At 36.3% G+C, this 20,378-nt stretch overlaps 1 protein-coding gene and 1 non-coding gene across 2 annotated transcripts in view; both read left to right on the top strand.

Moving 5' to 3' along the window:
- VAV3 (vav guanine nucleotide exchange factor 3) overlaps positions 1–20,378 on the top strand; it is a 412,159-nt gene that overhangs the window by 274,193 nt on the left and 117,588 nt on the right. The window contains exons 18-19 of the mRNA XM_043878931.1: positions 903–928; positions 6,003–6,048. Of these exons, the coding sequence (XP_043734866.1) occupies positions 903–928; positions 6,003–6,048 (72 nt within the window). The remainder of the gene's footprint in view (positions 1–902; positions 929–6,002; positions 6,049–20,378) is intronic.
- On the top strand, positions 15,969–16,040 carry TRNAA-AGC. The gene has a single exon. It is a non-coding gene; the product is annotated as a tRNA-Ala (tRNA).

Consider the following 20,378-nt stretch of genomic DNA (forward strand, 5'->3'; position numbering starts at 1 on the left):
TCAGTGTCTTCTCTTCTCAGATCCTTCTTCAGAGGATCATTTTGGTTGGCAAAAATATAGCATAGGCTCAAAATGATGAGATGTTTTTCTGCAGTCTGGAGAAATTATAATATGCATAAGTACTCCTGGATATGGAGGAAGGAAACAAAAATATTCCCCACCAGCTTTTCCACGTGCAATATGTCTGTCTTCTCAGAGATACCCTTTGCCCTCTGCCAAGTTACTCTCTTGCATATCTCAGGGCCCTTCCTAACTGTTAGTTATTTTCAGGAACTGAAATGTAATGGAGTTTGCCATTTCTATTTCTAAACAGGTAAATTGGGATGAAAAGAAAATTAGCATTGGGATTGAATCTTGTCCATTTTTAATTTCCATCTTTAAATCAATCTGTGTCCCTCCCCCCAAATAGAACTAAAAGAAACAGCCACTTCATGCAAAATTCATATGCAAATTGTATGTGTTAAATTTGCAATTATTATAGTAGTTGTAATACAGGCAATTGTAATATGTTTGTACCATGTTGTGTTTAGATTCTTAAAACTGGGTATGTTGAAAGAAAGGCTCCCATCTAGCTTTCTCTTATGTACATAAACTTGGTGCAAGTCCCTGTTTCAAGGAGCTTAATGTGGTTGGATTGAAATTGCTTAATAAACAATTGAAAAAGTTAAGCTTAACCTAGAAGTCATTTAGTACTATGAGTCACTTCCCTGACAGCCAATAAGGCAAGAGAACCTGGTTGCAAAACAATTACTAGCCCAGCCTGAGGGACCTTGGAAATATATTAACAGGTATCATTAGGAAAACAAAGCAGTAGTGTTCTACCACGCTGCAGAGAACAAGCTAAGGTTGCTAACTAAACAAAACAACTTCACTGACAATGCCAATTTTTACCTTTGTTTCAGAACAAGGGACGCTCAAACCGTCGGAGGTAAGATTAAAGTTTACATTTTTCTTATGTAACTTTTGCATTTCAGATTGTTTGCTAACTTAAGCAGGCTCAAACCCCTAAAATGTTAAATGTACCTTTTAAAATGGATAGAAACAGAGCTACAGTGACTGACCAAGTGCTTTTGAGTGAAATGCGCAGGTTAAATAAGAGTTTTCAGATACCATCTGAAGATCTTAGGTAGAGGAAAAATGTGAATATTTCATCTAAGAATGTGGGTAAGATGCGCATTTCAGAATTTTAGGTACTTAATTTATTCAGCTAAATTTCAAATAAATACTGTAGCAATGTCGTAGCACTAATCTGGTGGAGATGCCTTTCCCTGGTTTCCAGCTACAGAATTCCACAAACCCTGAGGCTTATAAAACTTAATGCATCTGAAGGCATTCCCTTGGAATAAATCTTTTTGATCCTGCTGGGACAGGAGAAAAGGTGGCCCTCATCCTAGGATAAAACAATGTGACTGCCTGACATTCACTAGTACTAAGAAGTTCTAGCATTCTTCTAAGGATGTGCGTGTATGTTTCTGCCAGTTTTCCACCTGAGCAAAATCATGATTTGTATCATGTCTTCTTGATCAAATCAGAATCTGATAACATTTCCTTCGGTTTAACAGATTCTGAGATTTGATGGCTTAGAAGTATGAGATCCCTGTCACCTCTCAGAATAAAGCACTTTTAAGAAAATAGAAAAGAATGAAAAATGTGGCAGATTATAGGCAACTAATGCCTTGGCCTTCAACCAAAAGTAATATATTTCTTACCTGACCTCCCCCAAAAATCATAACAAAGAAAACTAAAATGTAAAAGGTCTGTGATTAGTAATATGAACCTGAAATACAGTAATCTGAGAATTTCAGAATAAAGACAAGTACATTCTTTATCAAATTATTTTAGCATATACAATTATATCTGATTAAGGGTGGTATAATATTAGTATGTTTTTAATAGGCTGATATTTACATAGTTGCTAAAAATAATGAAAAGTACAGCAAGAAGTCAAACAAGAGGTAACTGCTTTCACTTTTTTGCATCAGCACGTAATTCGTGCATATTGGGAACCAAGAATGTGATGTGAGAAAATTCACGTGTACCCTTTCAGTGTTATCCATCGGCTGTATTTTAGACTTTAGAATCTAGCTCAAGGAATGCATAACAGGATAATAATATTTTAAAAATAGGTCATGCAAGTTCTGCTAGGGCTAAAATAATTAATGTAAACTTTTTTTAGTGTTTAGTTGACAGGTAAGATTTTTCACCAGGACTGTAAGGGTTCTTCCAGCAGTGCGAGTGAAGATCTTAGAAAGTAGCCTTCTTTTTCTTCTCTCACGCTATTATTAGATTATTGAGACAGATATCCTTGTAGAGCTTTGAACTGTAACTCAATATTACTTTACATTTATACTGCTAGATACATCTATTTTTTCCCCCAGGGAAGATGATTTCACTTGGTTTTATTTAAGTAATGAGAAATGGGTGTATTTACAGAAAAGAAAGTGTGCTAATAATAAGTGGTTAATAATTTTCACACTGGTACAAAATAATGACACAAAAAAATGCTCTCCAGGCATTTAATACTCTTAAAAATTACACATTAAGCCTATTATGAAAAGAATTCATTTTCACATTGATTTTTTTTAAATGTAGCATCTGTGTTTTAGTGACTTGCTTAACTTTTGATGATAATAAGTGTAATTTTTATTTAATGTGTGATTCTGCTAATAATCTCTACTTTGAATGGATAATTATAGTGAAATCTTATACTGGTCAACCTATTTGGAAACTTTAGCTTAGCATAAGGAAGAACTGTAGCAAAAGAATGTTAAGAAACATCTTTCACTCCATATCTCCCCACTACAACTTTGTGAAAGGTGTATTCACTCTTAACACAAATGCTTATGTGATGTCTGGGAGTCTTTCCGAAGGTAAACAGTGAAGCCCTTTTGTAAGCTCTGTGATTTCTGCTCCCTCTTTGTTGGAGGTCTTCTTTTTCCTCCATGGACCAATTTGCCCTATTCTCTTCCCCTTTCAATAACCATGATTATGAGTGTTTAATTTGCACTTCATTCTTAAGGTAGGTCAGTTTTCAGTAGCCACAGGATCCGTCTTCCTAACCTGGGATGTTCTTCCAGATTCCCATTTTGGAGTGGACTTTTAGAAGCAACTTCTAGCTCCAGAAAGCAAGGTTGTCATTACATATCTATCAGTATTTAGTATGTGTATATATACTTCCGATCTATTCCTTAAGGTAGGTTTTTCTGCCTTTTAAGTAGAGGAACCAAAGCCAGTTTCATATAGCAAATGAATCTTTCCTTGTATTGTTGCTAAAATCAACAGAGAATTAGGTTTCTCCCAAAAGAGACAAGAGAGGTTCTTGGGCAATACAGAGATTTCTGTTAGAGAAAGGCAAGGTAATAGATAATGAAACTAGAAATAAAATTATGTTGGTTTGTTGTCCCCTCCCTTCCACCTCCCACTTCCTGGTAAATCAAAAGAAGTTTGAGAATGTCCTGCAGACTGATTGTCCTGGTCTCACGGGGGAGGGGGATCACCGAGAGCTCCTAGGGTGGCTACTTGATGGACCCCTCTCTTCCTCCTGGGATGGGTCTTGTCCAGCTCTGTCTCATGCTTTTGAGAATATAGGGTTTTGAGAATATATATTGGGGAGAGGAGTATTTTGGATGGGATATGACAGAAGAACAATTGAAATTTGCATTTTGAAATTGTGTAAACGTGTTCTAAACATTTCAAAATTTTTTAGAATATATAAAATATTTTTAGGTGCTTTTAAACTGTAATAAATCTCAAACTCTCAAAATGCACTTGATCTAAGTTGCTGAAATTTTCTCGTTCTCTTTTTTTTTCAATGCACCAAATCATAGTTTTGTTCAACTGCCTACTTTTCCTGTAGAAAAGTTTGCTTTCAGGGTCACTGGTTTCCAATGACTTGCAGGAGGAAAAACCTAAGATATAGTAGTAGTGCAGTACTTTAGTAGAAAAAATTTATCATTTACCTGAGCTTAAACATTCAAAATATCATGAAATTAATAATAATGACAATAATAATAAGCTATGACTTAATAGTCCTTACTGTGTGTCAGGAACTGTTGAGGCACGTAACATGAATTAACATGTTTCTCACCACAAATGCTATGAAGTAGGTGGTATTAATATCCCCATTTTATAGATGAAGAAACAGGCACAGAGACCTTAACTAACTTGCTCCCAATCAGATGCCAAGTGACGAGGAGGGTCTGAATTTGAACTTAGGCAATCAGATTCTAGAATCCATACTCTAAATAATTGTGCCATGTTCCCTATTTTAATCTTAACTTCAGGGTCCTACAGAGTTGCTCTTGAGCTCAAGTTCTCTTTTTCACTTTCTAAGTTAATATTTTTAAATAATTCTAGCTTAGGGATAGTAGGAATAAGACCCAAAGAGTGAATTCCTTTCTTGCCTTCCAAGCATTTTGATAGTAGGAAGAGTAAGAGTAGTCGAAAGACAGTGTCTGTTGTACATTAAGAAAGTGAAGGGAAATGTAGACAGTAAACAACCATAAGACATTCATCAATATATATTTTCCTGTTTAAAATATAGTTATTTATATAGAGAGCTCCAAACATTTTATAAAATTTTAGAAGTTTTTTTGAAGGCAGTTTTCTTCTAAGTTATTGGATATAAACCTGTAACTTACCATGTTTTCCCTTTTTGTGCTTGGCTATTAAGAAGCCCAGTGTGGTATTTTCTTCTCACTCACAATGAGTAAGGAGAGGGTCTGTTTATACTAGTTTTTTTTTTCCCACCAGTACAGCCATCGAGCTTGTTCAGTGAAGCTTCGATGCTGACTTAATGATCATATTAGGCTTTAACAAATGCATTTTAAAAGTAGTTGGGTTAAAAGCCAAGTTTATATTTTTAATAATTCTCCAATTTGCTTTTGCCTGAGAAACCTTGGCAGCTCCTTTGAGGCCCATTTAACTTATGAACAAAAACAACAGGGGGAACCCTAAGAAAAACCCATAGTTAATGTGAGCTTGGCAAAACCAATTCTGCTCTGAATGAAACCAGGGCTCCATACACAGGCACAAACCCCAACACATGTAGAAAGAAAATTGCTCTTGTGAAAATCTGAATTATATTGTAATTATAGACTGAGCATTGCACTCAGTTATATAACAAAAGTGAAAATGAAGTTCTTATTAATTAGTGAGATTGCAATAGTTATTGGGTGGGAATGAATTTAATGCTTATAAAATCAAATGCGTTAGTAACCACACAGTTTCAAAGATTTAAAACCTCTTTTGTTTTGCATCTTATCTATAATTTTTACAATCACAGTTTTTCTTATGGGTTCCTTTTCTGTAATAAGAATTTACTTTCATGGTTTACAGGCTGCATGTCTATTTTGTTTCTTAAAGTATTCAGATATCACTGATCCATAATTAAACTGCCATAAATTTCATAATTAAACTACCATACCAAGCTCAAAATCAGAGCTTGAGATCTTTGTTTGGAGGTTGTATACTCTCCAGTCTCTGGTGTGTCAGGCTTTAAAAAAGCTGCATTAGAATTTTGGAGATCAAAACTCTTTGCTGGGAGCATTTTCTAAGCAAAAAATGGCTACGTAGGCTTTGTTTTCATAATTCCTATATTATGACTTTAAAAAGTGAGTCATAATCCTCAGAGATGGTGAATGAAAAGTATTTCTTTCCCATAGTGTCATATCAATGATTTAGCAAGTGGAAAACATTATAGAAACAAAAATTGTAAAAAGAAACTGGAACTGAGTGTTTTGATCAACTTTAGTAATACTCTTCCTTTGTTTAATTTATAATGGAGGATAGTTGATTTACAATGTTGTGTTAGTTTCTGCTAACAGATATTCACTCTTATTTAGATTCTTTTCCCATATAGGGCATTACAGAGGATTGAGTTCCTTGTTACCTATTTTACAGTAGTGTTAAATGGAGGTAGTGCAACATTCAATGGACTTCCAGAGTGTCGCAAAATAATACAATTTGATAACACAAAGTCTTTGTTTTGCCTTTCTGCACAGAAACGGACCAATGGACTCCGAAGAACCCCCAGACCGGTGGATCCAGGTGTGTGATTAAACATCTATAATTATTTCTTTAGTTAAGTGATTGTGAAAGTGTATGGGAATAGCAGTAGAAAGTCAGACAGATTGTTGGCCTTTGTTCTTTGGAGCTTGGTATATAGTGTGTGACCAGAAGGTGACCGTCTACTGTGTAAATCATTTACCTAAGACAGTGTCATGTGATGAGTAACCATCAGTACCACAGTCTTTCCACAGTCAGCAGTTGAGCTGGTTATTTGCTTACTGAACAGCCTCAGGGTACTTGGTTAATGCTCAAAGTTCCAACACCCTTTCCCTGTTTCCTCCCAAACCTGGAAAAAAATCAACCAGCAAACTGGTACTTAAAAAAAAGCTTGTTCTGAGGGGGTGAGGGAGGTTATAAACTAGACAACTTTGTTCTCTCCCCATTTGGGAAAATACTTTTCTTTATTCTGTATCTGTATTATTTTATCATAGAAGAATGAGTTTAAGGCCTTTGTGAACAAGTGTCTTCTCCGGAGACCCATTTTTTGTCTGCAGAGAGCATTCAGTTGTTTCTCGTTTAGTATCATGAGGTTGACCCTGTCATTATTTTCATATAATTATTTTTCATCCATTAAGCAGTGCCTTCCAGAGTTTAGTTATTAGAGATATGGTCATATTATTGTGGGTAAAAGGTGTTCATGGCTAAAGGATTTCCAATATATGAACTTGATAATAAATAAAGTGGAACAAGAAATATAGAGTAGTCTTTCTTGCTGGAAAATAATCTAGATTATGTGTTTTGTTTCCCCATTGTAAACAGTGTTCACCTAGTTATAAAGTTTAGCTTTCAAAGCATTATAGCTTTTAACTGAAACCACACCCCTGGTAGCCATGCCAGTTTATGAGCTGTTGGAAAAGGTTTATAGGAGCTTTGTTGCCTCTGGCTAGAAATTGCCTCACTTGTGTCCTGAGATCAGTTTAAATCTTTTAAGTACAGAACAAAATTAAGGCCATTTAAAAAAATAGGGGATCTGGCTTACTTTTTTATTGGTTCTGACTTTCCCAAGACAATAGTCTTTGTAGAGAAGATTCAGCAATAATATTTTAAAGAGACTTTTGCTCAATTTAGTAGGAGTATATGACTGTGAACATAATATTTTTCTTTATGTTGTACAAGCTATAGTATTTCTGTTTCTTTAAGTTATCTAAACTTTATAAATATTATTTTAAAATATTTCCTTTTCTTCTATGGGCATTTTTATCTAATCTCTTTTCCCCCAACGAAATGCACTTCTACATTTATAGTGTGTCAGTAGGAACACATTTTTGACTATTAACAATGTACTTTATAGCTAAAATTTTTAGGAGACCTTAAATTACTCAAAGGTAGGTGTAATGAATTTACTGATTATAAATATGGCGAAGTGGATCTATAGTAAAGTATCTTGCTTAATCCTAAAGGTGATGGCTTTCTGTAGGTATAACTCTTCTGGTATTTTTATTTGTCCAAAGTTTTTAGAACGTCATGAAGAATAAACTTACAAACACAAAAGAAATGGTGCCATATGCTATGTTTTTTTTTGGGGGGGTGAAATATATATATAAATATGTATATATATATATATTTATATGTATATAGCTTTCCATTAGGTATATGTGACTGCTTTCTCAATTTTTCTCACTTTTGAAAAGAAAGCAAATAGTTGATGATCTTCCCTGTTGTAGATACTAATGTAATAATCATTTCTCCCTGTAAGGTGTCTTTTGATGTTGGGCTTGAATTATGTGTTTATAGAGTTGGTTGTCTTTTGTCCTTGCTTTTTCTGTTTCTTTATGTTTATTACTTTCTGTTGGCAAGTTGGAAAGCTTTTTTGCTCAAAATAAACCCTAGTTTGACAATTATCAAACTGTCTTACTCTGAGTTGATCCTTATGTAACTACTGTTAAGAAGATTTTCACAGTTGTGTGGAAGATATTCCACTATGGGATATTTAAACAAGGGTTCAATAAGATTGAGATTTCCTAAGCATGGAAAAACTGCTTCCCAAGAGCATTATTTGCTATCAGTGTTTTTACTGATAGGTAAAAGGACTGAAAGATTCTTTTATTTTTTGTCTTTTAGCTATTTTATTTTCCAAAGGGTTTGCACATAGACTGCTTTCCAGGGACTCACTTAGGGTGACTTGTAGGAAAAAATGGTTAAAAAATTTTTGTAGGACAGATGTAACCACCTCACCAGATCCAAATTTCAGAGCTATAGACAAGGGTAAATTATATATCTTCTCCATAGATCGTTTGTTTTGAAAAGGAACTTAATGCTTAGTTCTTTGGATAGTAGTCTTCTGGAACCAACTTTAGTCCACTCACCCTAGAGTGTTAAAGCCAATCTGCTGACACCAGATTCTGTTGAAGTAAAGTACAGTGTTTATGGCAGACACCAAGCAAGGGTAACAGGTGGCTCATGCTCAAAAGACCCGAACTCCCAAATGGCTTTCAGGAAAGGGATATTAAAAGCAGTTGTGAGGGAGGAGGCTGCAGAGTGTGTGATCAGCTTGTGCATAATTCTCGGATTGGTGTGCATCAAGGTGAAGTTCCAAATATCATCTGCCTTCTGATTTAATCAGTGTAGGATCTATGTTCTTGTGGTCAGTGTTTTCATCTGGAGGGCGTCTGCTTCCTGTAAAAACAACTTAGGAATATGTGTCAGGCCTTTTTCTATATCTTTCAGAGAACTTTGAGTTCAGAGATTCTGTCATGTGGCAGATTTAGAGTCCAAATTGTTAGCAGTTCCCCAACCCAACAGCTATTCTTTGTTTCTGCACCTTCACATTTCTTAATCATTAACTGTTGAGCCAGCCTTTGAGATTCAGAGGAGGCCTGGGAATCTAAAGCAAAAGCCTTTTATGTCAAAGCATAAGGACACAGGGGCTTGCTTGTAGTTTTAGGAGGTGCTTAATAGGTATTTGTTAAATGAATTAATGAATGACTATATACTTCCTCTGCATGCACCAACTCTTTTGTTTTTTAAATTCCTCCTGCCCACCAAAATTTCCTAATACCTCTTTACTCTTTCTTTATTCTTGTGCTTCCTGTTCTCCTCTATACCATGACAATAAGAATCTGTTTTCTTTCTTGTTGACTTGTTCACGTTAGAAAATTTTTGTATAAATGGAATTATATAGTATGTACTCTGTTTTGTCTTGTTTCTGTCACTTAGACTGATTACTTTGGAGTTCATCTGTATTTTGATCAAAAGTTTATTCCTTTATGTTCCATGTGTATTGATATAACACAGTGTGTTTATTGTGTTTATCCATTCTCCTATTGATGGCATTTGGGTTGCTCTTAGTTTTCATTCTTATAAATAAAGTTGCTATGAACATGTTAAAAAAAAATTCCTCCTGCTGATAAATTGGACCAATATCCCAGAGAACATGGAATAGTCCAGTGACAGGAAGCATGGCCCTGAGCCACATTGCCTAGGGTGGGGCCCAAGCTTAGCTGTTTACTTGCTGTTGATGTTTGGCAATTTGGTTCTTCTCTGTGCTGTAGTTTACTGATCTGTAAATGGAGATTGATAATAGTACCTACTTACAAAGTTGTTGTGAGCTTTACATTGTAATAAAATGTTGTGTACATTTTACTATATACATGAAAAGTATTGTTAAAAGATGACTTTGTGTTGAGTATATTATTTAATATTGAACATTTTGTCATGTGTAGGAGAATCAAAAGTATTTGCCAGTTATTTCTTTATAAAGAAATCCAGAATTTTATGTTGAATCCTCAGCGAAGCTAGAAGTTACTTTATCACAGTCATTTTCAGATTTGCTTTCATTGCCTACTTATCTGATGGCTTCCATGATATTTTGCTTATCTTTAATAAGAGACACAATCAACAGTGGTAGTTGAGAGATTGATGGTGAAGTTAGTAGTATTTGTGACAGTAACAAAGAAAGAAAGAAAGAAAGAAAGACTCACTAGGTAAAAGGTGTATATTGTGGTGCGGTGCTCAGTCATGTCCAACTCTTTCTGACTCTTTGGACTGTAGCCCACCAGGCTCCTCTGTCCATAGAATTTTTCAGCAAGAATACTGGAATGGGTTGCCGTTTCTCCTCCAGGGGATCTTCCCAACCCAGGAATGGAACTCATGTCTCCTGCATTGGCAGGCAGGTCTTTACCTGCTGAGGTGGAGTTCTGTTCAAACGGTGAAAGATGTGAGATACAGATTTGCATTGTGCCTTTTTTGCACATTTAAAATATTCACTTTTTATTATTATAGTTAATTTTACAGGTAGTATTTACAGATATGGCTTTGCAGTTTAGTTTACTTTTTCTTATCTTCTATTATGTGCTAAGAAATTTTATCAATTTATGATCTTGACTGGGTTTATAAATATAGTAATGCATTAGATTCAGATTCTGGTAGCTCTTTGGTTTTTTAAATATAGCAGAGTATTTTCATCAGATTGTACTTTTCTTCCTGAGACAGATGTTGGTTTCAGGAAAATAGCACTTGTAAGAGACAGATCAATTATTTCAGGAACACGGAGGTGCTAGGCTTTTTCAAGAACATGAGATCATAAATCTTAAGAAAATCTGAGTACTGGTGTAATATTTTTCACCTAAAGTGGCACCCAAGGTCAGAGTTACCAATTAAATTTTAATAATGAGCTTTAAAATTTCCTTTTGAGTATAGAAGATAAAAATTTATTTTAGTTTGCATGTGGTGATTCTGTATACCAGGACATGTGTTCCTTTAATCAACTCCATAGTTTTAGACTATTGCAAAATTATTTGTGGAACTCATAGCATCTTACATTTAAGTCCACAGTCATTAGCTTTTTAAAAAGTCAGGCCTTTCTTCTTTGTTACACTGCCTAAAGATTAGAGGGAGATGGGAAATGTTTCAGTTCAGTTCAGTTGCTCAGTTGTGTCTGACTTTTTGCAACCCCATGGACTGCAGTACACCAGGCTTCCCTGTCTGTCACCAACTCCAGAAGCCTACTCAAACTCAAGTCCATCGCAGTGGTGACGCCATCCAACCATCTCATCTTCTGTCATCCCTTTTTCCTCCTGCCTCCAATCTTTCCCAGCATCAGGGTCTTTTCCAATGAGTCAGTTCTTCGCATCAGGTGGCCACAGTATTGGAGATTCAGCTTGAGCATCAGTCCTTCCAATGAATATTCAGGACTAACTATATGCAAGGTGAAACGACAGCCTTCAGAATGGGAGAAAATAATAGCAAATGAAGCAACAGACAAAGGATTAATCTCAAAAATATACAAGCAACTCCTGCAGCTCAATTCCAGAAAAATAAATGACCCAATCAAAAAATGGGCCAAAGAACTAAACAGACATTTCTCCAAAGAAGACATACGGCTGAGTTCCTTTAGGATGGACTGGTTGGATCTCCTTGCAGTCCAAGGGACTCTCAAGAGTCTTCTCCAACACCACAGTTCAAAAGCATCAATTCTTTGGCGCTCAGCTTTCTTCATATCCAACTCTCACATTCATACATGACTACTGGAATAACCATAGCTTTGTTTAGGGATAGCATTTTCCTTCTGATCTTAAGTTACTTATATAATTTGTGATAGTCTTGAATAATAAATGAATAGAGTTCTTTCTGAGAACTCTTGAATCTCATGCACTCATTGTTAACCTCTTAATTACAAAGAGGAAAAAATGGCTTAGAAACCTTGTCTTTTCTCATTCACTGGAGAGATGTTTTACTGCTTCTGAGCAGACATCTTCAAAGATGGTCAGTTTCTCTTACAGGAGGGTAAGACTGATGAATAATGCCATTCCAATTTGTTCCTGTATAAAGAAAGGAATTCAAGAAATATTTTTTATATTACCAACTTTGTGTCTTATACAATAATAAACACCAGCCATATCATTGATTATAAAACATGGCCCCTCCCACAATTTATATTCTGCCTAAGGAAGGAATAGATACAGGCACAAAGTCTTGATTGCATAAATGCATGCAGATGAGAGTATATATATAATATTTTAATATCTTTTTTATACTCTGATTCATTGCGATATGGCATAGTGTCATAAAAACAATTAGAAAATAGTCTGGTAAACATATAAAAAGATCTAATTATGTTATAGGTGCCAGAAAGCAAAAAAGAAAGGAGAAAATATAGGCTAAGATTGCTTTTGAGCTGAGTTCTCTATATATGTTTTCATTTATATAAAATTTTTTTCATGCTGGTTTTTTACATTTAATTACAATTTAACATATTTTCTGTTAATGTTTTAATTTCAAAGTATTGGTAAACTCATTTCAAATCTAAACATAATTGTTGATTCCCTTTAGATTTGCTTTTAAACATGATGCCAATTTGCTCAATAGAGAAATTTTATCTTCTTAATTACCATATAGAAAACACTGATGAGAAAAATAGCAGCCCAGGATTTTTTTTTTTTTTTGAAGTATTGATCTAAAAAATGCATTTTTCTTTTTTTGGGAAGGAAACAAATGTATACTGTTAAAGGTTTTAAGTGAAATTTTGTGTATGTGTGCTTAGTCGCTCAGTCATGTCCGACTCTTTCCAATCCCATGGACTGCAGCCTGCCAGGCTCCTCTGTCCATGGGAATTCTCTAGGCAAGAATACTAGATAGAGTGGGTTGCCATGCCTTCCTCCAGGGGATCTTCCCAACCCAGGGATAGAACCCAGGTCTCCCGCTTTGCAGACAACTTTACCAACTGAGCCACCAGGGAAGCATTTATCTATAGTAAATAAGTAATAAAATGTCTGTAGATTACTATATTTCCATAATAATCAGTCATACCCACTTCTGTCTTTTCTGTCACCTCTAAAAAGAATTTCTCATCAAACATAAGTCCTCATCTAAATATCAGGAGCATAATTGTAAATGTGTAAAAATATATTTCACATTGAAAAAATGAACTTGGGAAAAAACTGGGACAATAGAACCCGGTGATTAAGATTCACTGCAGAGACGTGAGAAATCCAAACGGTGCACGAGTGCTGGGGAGCCTGCTCTGGTTTTAAAATAGCCGATTTTCTCATGCTTCTATTAAACCACAGACAATAAGACTCGTTTTGCACAAGGCATTTGATCCCCTTGTAGTTATTTTCGGGACTGCCTTTCTAATTCTCTTTACCATGATGATATTTTTCTAAAACTTATATCACAGTCCCTTCCTCACAACTTTTTTTGGTTTGGGGAGGGCTTATTTTTCCCTTTGAAAGCTCATTCCAAACTCACAAAGGGTCATGATTGCTGTTATCTGGCAGGTTTGCCCACACCTTTGGGCAAGGCCAAAGCCCAGTCGTTTCCATGGCTCAGGTACCTCCAGCGAAGGCAAAAAGGGCACAGTGAATGCTTGAAGATTTTTACAGGGAGCTTTAGGTGGGTAATACAGCATTAGTTATGTGATTATTGAAATTATAAAACATTTGGAGTGTTATATATAGAACCTACTTCTGGATCATTTATGCACTTCTAACTCATAATTTCTGTTACGATAGTAGTTGAAGTGAGGTTGCTCAGTCGTGTGTGACTCCTTGCAATCCCATGGACTGTAGCCTACCAGGTTCTTTCATCCATGGAATTTTCCAGGCAAGAGTACTGGAGTGGGTTGCCATTTCCTTCTCCAGGGGATCGTCCCGACCCGGGGATTGCACCCAGGTCTCCCGCATTGTAGGCAGATGCTTTACTGTCTGAACCACCAGAGAAGCCTTACGATAGTAGTTATGTCCTAGAAAATAAAGTGTATAACACATATTTAGAAAAATACTCTGAAAAGGAAGTATTGAACCTGCATGACCTGCTTTTTAACATTTATCATTGAGAAATCATTCTTTACTTAGAAGATCAGGTATGGTCTGAACTTTCTTAGTGAACCTGTGGCCCTCGTAGTCATTTCAGAAGCAAAAGAACGTGCCATGTAATGCTAAGTAGGCAAAGAAACATCACAAATTTCTTATGAGCCAACAACTTCTGAGAACCAGATAATCTTGTTCCAGAACTTTAGTCTGAAGTAAGGTAAATGAAAGGAAGCAGTTGAGTCAGAAGTATTGGCTTCAAATAGTAATATTTGATACAAGTAATATTTGTCTGATACAAGGAAAGAGGACATTGATAAAGGAATCCTTAGTATCATAATCGTTTATAATCTTATAGTCCTTCTAAACACAAATAGTGAGAATGGTTAGCACATTAATTAAAACGCTGGAATGCAATTTGTGGAATTTCTGTCAAAATGACTCATATTGGCAATTATTTACCTTTCTGTGTATTCCAATCAAGTCGATTTTTAAATTTTTAATTTGAATGAAAAAAAGCTTATGTTAGGTTTAAAAAATTTTTTACAGATACCTTTTCTTTTAAGACTCATTTTTTTCTGTAGCAGTATTAGAAATATATGGAAGTTTTCCTGTTTTTGAGGACCTTGGAATTTTGTTGAAGAGATAGGCCATACAAACATATACCTGTTGAACAGTAATATTGTGTTGTATATGAGAACCCACCAAAGTGGATGTGGCTGGTTATGAATGGTCTTATTGACCAGAATGGCAAGATTGGGGAAACTCCTGTGGAATAAAGACGGGCACAAGACACGGAGACAAGATAACTGACAAATACATCAATCAAAGTGCATGTATATAGAACTACAGATATTTAAATAAAGCTCTCAGTCTTTTACTAGGTTTGATATTCTCAAATGCTGACCTCAACGCTCTACCACCCAATGTGCTCATTTGTCAACTGGAATAAACTCATTGTAGACTGTAGACATAATAAGATAGTTCTACTTATAATTTTTTGACTTTACAACAGTGATGTGAAACCGTCATGCAATCAGTAGAAACCATACTTCCAATGTTGAATTTTGTTCTTTACACAGCTAGTGATGTGCGCCATGATACTCTCAGTGATGCGGGGCAGAGGCAGTGAACTCAACTCCCGGACAGCCACATGATCACAGAGTGAACAACTGAGACACTTACACTATTCTGTTTCACTTTCAGTATAGTATTCAATGAATTACATGAGATGTTAACACGTTACTGTGAAACAGGTTTAGTGTTAGATGATTTTGCCGAACTATAGGCTAATGTAAATATTCCAAGCACATTTAAGGTAGGCTAGACTAACCTATGATGTTCAATAGCTTAGGTGTATTAAATGCGTTGTCAACTTATCATGTTTTCAGCTTACAGTGGGTTTATCAGGATGTGAGCCCTTCATAAGAGAAGGAGCTCTAGTTTAAGGGACAAAAAAGAGTGGAGGATTTACTGACTTCAGTAACTAAAGTTGAGTGTGTTTGGCTTCAGGTAGAGTTAGATCCAGGGGCTCAAATGATATCATCAAGTTTCATTTCTCCTTGTGTCTGTTTTCCTTTTTTCTCTGTTGATTTTCTGTTGTCAGGCACCTCTGGCAGGTTTGTCTCATTTGGAAGTAAAGTTGGCCACTAGCAATTCTTCGTTCCCCACAGCTAGTAATCCCAGAAAAAATGGAATACCTTTCCCCCAATAAATCTAACAAAATTCCCAAGGTGTCTTTAACTGGTTTGGCCCAGATCTCTGTTCATCTCTGAGGCCATGGCTGCAGCCAGGGTACCTGTGATGAGCCATCAGGCTTCTGTGTGCACCTCCAGCCTGGGGAGAGAGGCTGACCCAGTCTGTTCACATGAATTTAAGTAAGAAAGAACAGTTATGCTTACAAAAGAATGGGGGAAGGAAAGGTGAGAAGCTTTGTTTGAGCTGATTATAATGTAGGTCTGTTATTGTGAATTTCAGACATTTTCCTCATTGGGCATATTGTAGCTGGATTTTCCACCTCTCCTGCCTTGGCCTTTTTCCATTTCTAGCCTCTTCTATTTGACTGATTTTTATCAATAGTATCAGACAAAATAAACCCTGAGGAATGTACCTAAAATGCAAACTGGACATTTTTTTAAAAGCCTCATTCCTAGGGGAATAGCTCAGTGGTAGAGTGCATGCTCAGCATGCATGAGGCCCTGGGTTCAATCCCCAGTACCTCCATCTTCATATTGGGCTTCCCTGTAGCTCAGACAGTAAAGAATCTGCCTGCAATGGAGGAGACCTGGGTTCGGTTCCTCGGTCGGGAAGATCCCCTTGAGAAGGGAATGACAACCTGCTCTAGTATTCTTGCCTGGAAAATCCCATGGACAGAGGAGCCTGGTGGGCTACAGTCCATGGGGGTCTCAAAGAGTCAGACACAACTGAGTGACTTAACTTCTACTACTCATAGCTTTAGTTTGCAAGGATAACAAAAGTGTTCTTGCATCACAGTATCTTCTTATAACCCTGACTTTACACCTAAAATATCGAGGTGATAATCTCCTTTAGATAGAGATACTCTGTTTCCATAAGGAGGTAATCCTTTGTTCCACTATTACCTATGTACATGTTAGTGTAGATTGGCCCATCAAATTATAGAGAACTAAGGAAACAAGATCTTACACAGCATGTTTTGTGGAGACAGGTGAGATGAAAGGTCCTCTTCACCCTAGAGGGTCAGGATGAGAGTGCTAGAGAGCCAGAGAATGCAGTCCTTGAGGCATTAAGTTTAGGCCATAACTTGGCTCTCTGGGAATAAAGGGTCATGGGGTAGGAAGGAGAAGGAAGACTCTTTTCTAGTTTTGTCTGTACAGTCATGTCCCTTGGTATCCACAGGGGATTGGTTCTGGGATCCTCCACAGATAACTAAAATCTGTGCATGCTCAAGTTCCTTAGAGAAAATGGTGTAGCACTGTCGGCCCTCCCTACCTGTGGGTTCCACATCCACAGATGGGTAGGCTGACTGTATTGGGGACTTTTACTCGCATGAGCATTTCTCATCTTCAGAGGTAGCCCTGTGCCACCGTTTAGTCTGAGCACTCTGCAGAGGCATAGATGTGGGTTTGTGTCCTGTCCCTCCACTTACTAGTTGTTTAATCTTGGACCCATAAACCTGTTTTATCATCTCTAAAATGTTGGGTAATAGTAACAACTCCTTCTATGGTCATTGTAAAGTTTAAATGAGATAATAGGTAAGGCATTTATCAATAGGATTTAGCACATAGTAAGTGCTCTGTAAGTGATAGTAGTGGTGGTAGTCATTACTAAAAAACACTCCATCTTCATATTGGGCTTCCCTAATCAATAGTATTGATTTTCTATTGCTGTGTAACAAATTACCATACAAATAGCACATGTTTATTTAATTCCACACTTTCTATGGGTCAGAAGTCTGGGCATGGTTTTACTGGGTCCTCTGCTTCAGAGTTTCTAATAAGACCTCACTCAGATGTTAGCTAGGGCAATATCTCATCTGAAGGCTCAAGTCAGTCCCAGCTTCCTTATGCACTTGTTGGCAGGATTCAGGTCCCTATGGGCTCTAGAACTGACATCTTCAGCCCCCAGCTTGCTGTTGGCCAGAGACTGTCCTCAGTTCTTAGCCCACAGGCCTCCCCAGTATGGCTGCTTATTTCCTCAAAGTGTGTAAGCCAATGAAGTGATGGAGTCTCCAAGATGTATGGAAAATTAAGTCTTATAGGACATGATCATGGAAATGACATCCCATCACCTTTCTGTCAGCCAGAGGCAAATCGCAGGTTTTGCCTACTTTCAGGGGAGGGTATTAAACAAGCATGTGAATACAAAGAGGCAAGAATTGTTGGGATTCACCTTGGAGTCTGTTTGTTACAAATTCTAGGAAGGAGATACTGTTATTTAATGGTGGACAGAACCAAAGCTCTGAGAGGTTAAGTAATTTACCCAAGGCCACACAGCACCTGGCTGGTGAAAAGTAAACTCGCTCAGTCGTGTCCAACTCTTTGTGACCCAATGGACAATAGACTGCACCAGGCTCCTCCGTCCATGGGGTTTTCTAGGCAAGAGTACTGGAGTGGGTTGCCATTTCCTGGTACCAGGATGTAATTGCAGTTTGGATCCAGAGACCTCATTCTTCTGGAGATCTTCTGGGTACTCTGTTTATGCCAACCTTTGGACAGGGAAAAGCTTATTTCCTGAAGTTTAGCCATGTAGTACAGTGCAAATTAGCAGTGTGATCTGGTCTGTTTTGCAGAGTTCATTAGTGGCTGCTGTTACAAAGCAGATTTATGGGTGATTTTATTTTCTGCATTGTTAATTTTGAAAATGTTAATCTGAAATTGCTACAGTATTTCAATTAATTTGGACGATTAAAAGTTAGCACCAGAAGAATCCTTAGCAGAAGATAAGGCAGCTAATTAGAGATTCTGAAACAAACAGCTGTAGTCACTGGCACTGAAACAGGCTGGGTGGATGACACCCAGCAGAATTCACTCTGCTTAACAGTTTTGAAATGGAAAGAATGAGTTCTGGCAGTCTAAATATTAAACTGGAATGCAATTGATTTTTTTAAGACAGCCATTTTAAGAAGTTAACTGTGTGACTTGATGTGTGATTTTTTTAATAGCATGCAATTCTGAAAAACTGCATTCACATTATTTTGGAAGGTTGTCTTTTGTATTGTATAACTGTAATAGTGACAAATCATATTTTTCATGTCATACTTCATACTTCTTATATATATTGATTTGATGATTTTTAAATTTAAAGGTGAGGTAGCACATGCTTTTTTTGTTTGTTTGATGACACTCAAACTTAGGTAAATCAGAGTTCTAACCCTTGTACACTGTTGTTGGGAATGTAAATTGGTGCAACCACTATGGCGAACAGTATGCAGGTGCCTTAAAAACTAAAAATAGAGCTACCATGTGATCCAGCAGTCCCAGTGCTTGGGAAACAAAAACACTAATTTGAAAAGGTACATGCACCCCAGTGTTCACAGAAGCACCATTTACAATAGCCAGAATATCGAATCAACTCAAGTACTTATCAACTGATGAATGGAGAAGGAAGCAGTGATATTAACATGGGCTTCCCTGGTGGCCCAGATGGTAAAGAATGAATATTATTTGACCTTAAAAAAGAATGAAATTCTGCCACTTGCAGCAGCATGGATGGACCTAGAGAATATTATGCTTAGTGAAATAAGTCAGGCAAAGGCAAATACTGTATGATATCACTGATATGTGGAATGTAAAAAATATATGTAAATGGATGTATACACAAACCAGAGTAGACTCACAGATATAGTGGTAACCAAAGGTGATAGGGAAGGGGAGATGAACAAATTAGGGGTATAGGATTTAGAAATACAAACTACTACATAGAAAATAGGTAAGCAACAAAGATATACTATGTAGCATAGGGAGTTATAGCCATTATTTTATAGCAATTTTAATGAAGTGTAACCTATAAAAATACTGAATCACAGTAATATGCAACTGAAATGAATGTGTTAATATAAAGGAACTATTCTTCAATTGAAAGAGTTTTACACTTTGAAAACTTTATTCTTAAAAAGTTCAGAAAACATAAGGAGGCATAGAAGAGTTTCCTGGACAAATTGCCTGTAATCCCCTCTTAGGTAATGACCCTTCACACTTTTGTTTCATTATACACTTTTTCTAATACTGATTTTCTTTGTGTGTTGCCATATGTTTATAAAATGTCTGTATTTTCAACTTAGTGTCCTGTTTTTGTCACTTGACTTTGTTTCATGAGCACATTTGTTTATTCATTTGTTCATTCAACCATTTGACAAGTATACAGGCTTGGTGTGAAGTTTACAAGGATGAACAGGATGTATTTTCCCACACACAAAACACCATGTCATGGAGCAAAGATAATAGGGTATGATTTGAGATCAGGGCCTATGCTTAAAGGGACACATACCTTAGACACGTGAACATCAGGAAATGGAGTCTAAACTGAAACCCAGGATATGAGTACTTGGGGGGAGGAAGTGGGGGTGGCGACAGAACATGAATGGAGACAAAAAGGTTGCTCCAGCAAAGGTCATATTTATCCAACTTTTTCTGACTTACTCTTTCTGTATAAAGTTTTAAATTTTCATGTTGTCATAGTTATTGATATTTTATTTATGGTTTATTTTTTGTTGCTTTTATGCTTAGAAAATTCTCCCATTCTGAATTTTGTTAAATATTTACTTCATCTTATTGTTTAATTTATGTAACATTATTTAACTTATTTTTATTTAAGTAATAAATGAAAATTCTGTGTGGAGTTTCAAGACATATATCAAAATATTTTTAAGGATTTACAGTACAGTATTTTACAAAATTTAAATTTACCTTTATTATATGTTGCCAAACAACTTTATTGCATTGTTTACTTTTTATACATATATTTTGCTCAGATCATAAGTTATATTGTACAAAGTTTGTCACAGTATATACTCAGTTTATGTAATATGGGAATAATATTTTGAAGAAATACAGGTATTTAACATTGAGATAATTTAGGTTT

Source organism: Cervus elaphus, chromosome 20 (genome assembly GCF_910594005.1).
Source record: "Cervus elaphus chromosome 20, mCerEla1.1, whole genome shotgun sequence".
NCBI lineage: Eukaryota > Metazoa > Chordata > Mammalia > Artiodactyla > Cervidae > Cervus > Cervus elaphus.